Source organism: Engraulis encrasicolus, chromosome 9, assembly GCF_034702125.1.
Source record: "Engraulis encrasicolus isolate BLACKSEA-1 chromosome 9, IST_EnEncr_1.0, whole genome shotgun sequence".
Classification (NCBI taxonomy): domain Eukaryota; kingdom Metazoa; phylum Chordata; class Actinopteri; order Clupeiformes; family Engraulidae; genus Engraulis; species Engraulis encrasicolus.
In genome coordinates, this window is record NC_085865.1 from 7,359,362 (window position 1) to 7,366,861 (window position 7,500).

Here is a 7,500-nt window from a genome sequence, read left to right on the forward strand (position 1 = left end):
CCCGCCTTGACAACAGCAATAAAGAAAGCTATGAGTCAAAGCTAGCCCACGACTGCCCTGACTATTACTCCCACCATTGTTTGTCTTCTCTGTAAACCACGTTATTTTATATTTATTTATTTGATTTGCTGTTTTTTTTCCACTGCAGCTTTAGCAGCACAATTGTTTGTTCCTTGTTGTTTTTACTTGTGCTTGTTATGTAAGGGTTAACGTTCGGCGAGAAGGTCGCTACCGTGGAATAGCAGCACGACAGAGAGAATCTTTAGACCCCGACGCGGAGCGGAGGGGTCTTGTTATCTCTGAAGTGCTGCTATTCCACAAAGCGACCGACTCGCCGAAAGTTAACCCGCTTATTATATGGATATACTTAAATGATTCACACATGCGGGGACATTTCTTTAGACCTATTTAATGTTAAGATTGTTGCTGCGCAAAACAAAACAGTGCCGTTGTGGAACACCGCTAAGCTAGGTAGGCTAGCCAGGACAACAGGTGTTGTCTATCACAGCAGCTGATTAGAGTGACAAAAGACCGGACACCCTGCGGAGTGATATGAAACATTCGCTTTAGCCACTGACTTGTATACAAGCCAGTGGCTTTAGCAGTGAACGTCTTGTTGCCATTGACAGCGGTAGCCAGGACAACGGGTGCTGTCTATCACAGCAGCTGATTAGAGTCGTGTTGAAAAGTCGCTTTAGCAGTGAAAAGTCTTGTTGCCATTGACAGCGGTCTGTTATAGACCAACCCGTCCGTTATCGAAAAATAACAGACGTCCGAACGTTGGGGAGCCCCGTTGAAATGAATGGAGCATTCGACAGATGACGTCACAACCATATAATAAGCTGCTGTCGTCGCTGGTGTCAGGGCCGGATTAACGCACTGGCTAGATATGGCAACAGCCTAGGGGGCCCCACCTGCCATGGGCCCCCTGATTGCCCAAAAGTGAAAAACTACGGAAGGGGGCAGGATGCAATATTGAAAAATGTATCCACGTGTTGAGTACAGTTGGCAGACATGTTATCCTGGATGTCTGACTTGTAATTATAACAGTGTCTACGTACATTTTTCACGAAATGTGCCTTCTGGGGGGCCCAACAGCAACCTTTAGCCTAGGGGCCCCCCGAGCCATCTTAATCCGACCCTGGCCGGTGTATTCGCCCCTGTTAGCCTCAATATGGCTGCTGACAGGGCCGCCGACAGCTTTTTCTGGGCCCCGTTTAAAAATCGTTTCAAAGCCCCCCCCCCCCGCCTCATTACAATTCTTGGGCCGTTCCTCTTCCTGATCCGGGGGACAGCTGAGCTGACCCATTTGGCAGCGGGCCGGGCCTGTTGGCTTCTGCTGCGGTTCAGCAGCAATGCTCCCCCGGCTGCAGCCATGCAGTTGTCCTGGCAGCAGTGTTGCCAGATGTATCTGACCAAATCCCGCCCAAAAGGTTCTCAAAAACCGCCAAAATGCGCTAAATTCCGCCCAAATTCAACAAATTACATTGACTTCTATGGGCCCAAAACGGCTTAAAAAAACGCCAAATGGCCAATTTTCCCCATTTTTGCCCGCCGACGCTCATCCCAAGTAGCCCAATTGGGCAGGCACCCGCCCAATCTGGCAACACTGCTTGGCAGGTCAGGGTGATTTTGGGTAGATATATTTTATCTACCTACACATACTTTAAAGGGACACTGTGCGAGATTTTTAGTTGTTCATTTCCAGAATTCATGCTGCCCATTCACTAATGTTACCTTTTTCATGAATACTTACCACCACCATCAAATTCTAAGTATTCATTATGACTGGGAAAAAATCACTTTTCATACATGAAAAGGGGGATCTTCTCCATGGTCCGCCATTTTGAATTTCCAAAAGTAGCCATTTTTAGCTGCAAAAATGACTGTAATTGGACCATGCTAGGTAATATTTGTTTATTACAGAGTAAACTTTCAAGTAAAGATCAAATTTGGCAATAGGCAGCCCATTTTCAATGAACAGCATAGTTGCAGTACCTTTTTTGATCATTTCCTGTGCTGTGCTGTTTTTTTCATGCTTCTATCTCTCTCTCTCTCTCTCTCTCTCTCTCTCTCTCTCTCTCTCTCTCTCTCTCTCTCTCTCTCTCTCTCTCCCTCTCTCTCTCTCTCTCTCTCTCTCTCTCTCTCTCCTGTCCTCTCCTCAGACAAGAAAGTGAATGTGTGTTGCCATTAGTGTATAGCATGCCAAACAATAATATATTTATCTTTCTCTCTCTCTCTCTCTCTCTCTCTCTCTCTCTCTCTCTCTCTCTCTCTCTCTCTCTCTCTCTCTCTCTCTCTCTCTCTCTCCCTCAGTGTGCCAGATCCTATCCAAAGGGGTGGTCGCTGTATTAGGGCCCTCCGCCAGCCCTGCTTCCAACTCCATCATCAGCAATATTTGCGGAGAGAAAGAGGTAAGAAGGCGATCATCAACCTCCTGCCACAGTGTTGTTTTTACATGTCTGTTAAGCTGCAGGGGCGGAGCTCTAGGAGGGGAGAGCAGGGCATTTGCCCCTGGGCCCAGGGCCCTCCCGTATTGATAGTGGGGGCCCTATTGTGACCTTGGCCTGGTGTGTAATTCTTCCGCCACTGTTAAGCTGTGTTGTGTTTCTCAACAGAGGTCTTACAATGTATGTCATTGTCAATGTCCCTTTGATAACCAAATAAGTTGCTTACTTTTGAGAAGCAGCAGGATGCTGATTTAGCAATGTTAATCTGACTGCTAATGATAGTGACTATGGTTTTTTTGCTAATAATTAGCATATAGTGAATTGGAGGCACATGAGCCACCTGAGCAAACATATGGTTTAACCTAACAGTTAACCTTTCCACTAATGTTGAACTAGAAGTTAGCTTAGTCATATGTTTTACTATCTTGTAGCTCACAGAAAAAATGAACATCAATTAAAAATGAGCATCAAGTCAAGAGCATTATATATTATGTTGCATTACATATTCAAATAGCTTTTGGGACACAAGAGCCTTTCCCGGTGGGAGAGTAATTACAGAGCTATTAAGCTTTTACTTCATATTATTATGGATGTTTTTTTTTTTCGCGGCTGGGGATGGAATATTTACAGTGATGTGTAGGCTAGGGGTAGCTATTAGCACCAGGGAAATTTACATTGTGGGAGTAAGATTTATTGTACGAGACAAGTGAATGCACCATACAAGCATGGCTGCTGCAGGGTGCTGTGAGACTCAGTACAAAAAGGGATTTTTTTATGGTGTTAATATTGCAATATAGTTTCCTTTCCGTAGATGGACATGGAGTTTAAACAGCAGAGGACAGTAAGAGTGTGTATTGTCAAAGATAATTCTACTTATTTACTTTTTAGATAATGTTATTCGCTCCTTTTCAGTCAAGTGCAAAAGAAATCCCGCACACTGTCCATTCCACCAACAAACTTTAATACAACGTTTCGGTCATCCGACCTTCTTCAGTAGTAACTTTACCTGAAGAAGGTCGAATGACCGAAACGTTGTATTAAAGTTTGTTGGTGGAATGGACAGTGTGCGGGATTTCTTTTGCACTTGACTGACAACACTGCTGGGATAACATCCTACGCACCTGCCCAACTACAGAGGAGTGCAAAAGCGTCTTTGTTGAACAATTCGCTCCTTTTCAATAGTCTGTGTTTGTAAGTGATCATCATACTTAGCAGACTAATCCCTAACAGCTTATTGGCAGTTACGACTGTCTCTCTGACTGACTGTCACAAATAATAATAATAATAATAATAATAATAATAATAATAATAATAATTTAGGGCAGTCATGGGTGAGCGGTTAGGGCGTCAGACTTGCATCCCAGAGGTTGCCGGTTCGACTCCCGACCCGCCAGGTTGGTGGGGGGGGGAGTAATCAACCAGTGCTCTCCCCCATCCTCCTCCATGACTGAGGTACCCTGAGCATGGTACCGTCCCACCGCACTGCTCCCCATGGGGCGTCACTGAGGGCTGCCCCCTTGCACGGGTGAGGCATAAATGCAATTTCGTTGTGTGCAGTGTGCAGAGTTCACTTGTGTGCTGTGGAGTGCTGTGTCACAATGACAATGGGAGTTGGAGTTTCCCAATGGGCTTTCATTTTTTCACTTAAATAGAGTACCGCACAGCATAGTGCAGTGGTTGCCCAACCTGGGGGTCAGGACCCCTATGGGGGGGTCACAGAGGCACTGAAGGGGGGGTGGGGGGTGGGTTGCGGACAAAACGGGGGGCAACCGGCCATTCCGACAAACCGCCATTCCGACAGTATTTGATTGTCATTCCGAGCCATTTCGAGTCATTTGAACATTGCTGCAAGTACGTAAAGGCGCGTGAACAACGTTCTAACTCAATTGACATTTGCAACAATGTTGCTACATTAATACAACGTTTCGGTCATCCGAAACGTGGAGAGAGTGACAGCGAATTACAGAAATAGTGTACTGTATAATTTAGTGTCTAATTTTCTCACGGTCCAAATGCCCTTACAGGTAGGGTCTGAAAACAGTTCCTGCAAGCTGGAAAAATGTTTTTTGCAACAAAAAGTTAATGTTGGAATGGCGGTATGTCGGAATGGCGGTATGTCTGAATGGCGTTATGTAACCGACAAAAGGGGCATTGCATAAAGATGGGAAATCCACAGAGGACCAGCAAACACAATTCCATGAATTGATTAGTAACACTATTCACTTGTATAGTTAATAGATGTATTTGCCATCCTGTGTATGTCAGTGGTAGCCTTGCGCGCCATCCTACGTACTTCCGCCAAGACACTTGGCTCCGCACTACGTCTGGTACCTGTCTTCTGTGGAGCGATGTTGACTGGTAGGATTTGCGCCGGTGTTCTGACAAAAGGTCCTACATTGTAATTTTATCCTACGGTAGGATGTTCTGTCAGACATGTCTATTAAACGGTCCTACATCGCCATTGATAGACGTCAGACATGTTTGTTCAACAACTTATAAGTTAAATCCTGTTTTTTTTCCGAAAATGTCCTTCCTGCTTCCTGCAGATCAAACAAAGTCCAGACCATTAATACGAAATGAAATGGTAGTATTATGGTATTATAATGGTAGTATTATGGGATGGTCAGGACCAGGCTATGTCAGTGGAACTATACATAGAAAATGTAGCAATATTAATGCCAAAAAAAATCCTCTTGAAAATATGAAGTACACAAGGGGATCCAAGTTGAAAAAGTTTGTGAAGTATGTTACTGGCACAGTGAACGGTGCATCGTTTCAGCCAGCCAGCAGCATGCTGCACACAGGCAGTGTTGCCAGATGAGACTGATTATTTCCAGCCCAAAAAATGCTCAAAACCCGCCTGGAAGCACTAAATCCATCCAGATTCAGTTAATTTCTATGTCCATAAATTTGCAGAAAAACCCACCCAAATGCCATTTATACCCATTTTACCTGCAGACGGCCATCCCAAGCAAGCAGCCCAATTGGGCGGGAAACAGCCCAATCTGGCAACACTGCACACAGGCTCTGATTGAGAAAAGTAAACATTGAAACTTCATTTCCGTGGGTCACAAACTCTGAAGCTGGGGCGGGCGGTTTGCCGGAATGCCGATAAATTATACAACAGAACGGCGAGGCTGCTTTGATCAATTCTCATTCTGACTGAAATTGACTTCCACCTGGCGCTTATTCACAAGAGAGAATTCGGCGAATAGCGTAGCAGCCGGTCGCATTTCAGAATGTGTTGAATTATAAATGTTTTTTGTCTTCCCCTTATCCAGTCTCTAATGTTCGATAGAATGAATGTGTGATATATGCAATTTCAGAGGGACATTCTTCTTTTTCCAAACTGTGCTCTACATTCTAAACGAACTTCACACACACGTATTAAGTACACACACACACGGACTGGCACATTCACACACGCACGCACGCACATACGCACACACACACACACATACACACACAAACACACACACACACACACACAGGCACACAAGCATTCACACACGCATGCACACGCACGCACGCACATACGCACACCATACACACACACACACACACACACACACACACACACACACACACACACACACACACACACACACACACACACACACACACACACACACACACACACACACACACACACACACACTATTCTTTCGGTTATGTTGTCATAATCGTGATGAACAGCATGCGACCTTGAGGCAGGTCACTGTGTGGTGGTGATTTCATCCCTTTTCCCCCGTGCAATACTTTGCCATCGGTCCGCAGATCATCCTGTGCTCTTTTGGGTGTTGGGGGGGCTGGTTGCTGGGAAGTAAATTAATATCGTAACCCTTCCAACGGCATCAGACAACACGGATGACCCCAAACCCCCCCCACAACACACACACACACACACACACACACACACACACACACACACACACACACACACACACACACACACACACACACACACACACACACACACACACACATACCCAAACACACACACACACACACAGACACAGACACACACACAACCCATACACAAACCCAAACACACACACACACACACACACACACACACACACACACACACACACACACACACACACACACACACACACACAAACCCATGCACACACAAACACACACACACACACCGAGATGACTGGGCGTCTGTTGTTGATGGCTATATTACTCATGATCAATCACGGAGCAGCTCTTTAAAAGTCCTGCTTGCCCATGCATATTCATAACCCAGGGCTATAAATAACCACGCGGGTAACATATCACGGCTCGTATAATAACATTATAAAGCTTTGGGTCGATGATAAGTCATCTACATGAATATTTATCTGGAGTGTGTATGTGTGTGTGTCTGTGTGTCTGTGTGCCTGTGTGTGTGTTGGAGGGGGGGAGCTGTGCAATGAAAAGGGAGATACTTTATCAATTATCTTTGTGTGTGCGTGTGTGGAAGCATGCTTGCTTGTGTGTGCCTCCCTGCCTGCCTTTCTGCCTGTCTGCCTGCCTGCCTGCCTGCCTGCCTGTCTGCCTGTCTGTCTGCCTGCCTGTCTATCTGCCTGCCTGTCTGCCTGCCTGTCTATCTGCCTGCCTGCCTGCCTGCCTGCCTGCTCAACCTGCCAGCCATAGTGTCTGCCTGCCTGCCTGCCTGCCTGCCTGCCTGCCTGCCTGCCTTCCTGCCCAACCTGCCAGCATAGTGTCTGTCTGCGTGCCTGCCTGTCTGTCTGCCTGCCTGCCTGCTTGCCTGCCTGCCTGCCTGCCTGCTTGCCTGCCTGCCTGCCTGCCTGCCTGCCTGCCTGCCTGCCTGCCTTCCTGCCCAACCTGCCAGCATAGTGTCTGTCTGCGTGCCTGCCTGTCTGTCTGCCTGCCTGCCTGCTTGCCTGCCTGCCTGCCTGCCTGCTTGCCCGCCTGCTTGCCTGCCTGCTTGCCTCCCTGCCTGCCTCCCTGTCTGCCTGCCTGCCTTCCTGCCCAACCTGCCATCCATAGTGTCTGCCTGCCTGCCTGCCTGCCTGCCTGCCTGCCTGCCTGCCTGCCT

At 47.0% G+C, this 7,500-nt stretch overlaps 1 protein-coding gene across 1 annotated transcript in view; it reads left to right on the plus strand.

Annotated features, from left to right (window-relative positions):
• grik4 (glutamate receptor, ionotropic, kainate 4) overlaps window positions 1-7,500 on the plus strand; it is a 327,283-nt gene that overhangs the window by 17,159 nt on the left and 302,624 nt on the right. Inside the window, exon 3 of the mRNA XM_063207522.1 lies at window positions 2,317-2,414. Within this exon, the coding sequence (XP_063063592.1) occupies window positions 2,317-2,414 (98 nt within the window). The remainder of the gene's footprint in view (window positions 1-2,316; window positions 2,415-7,500) is intronic.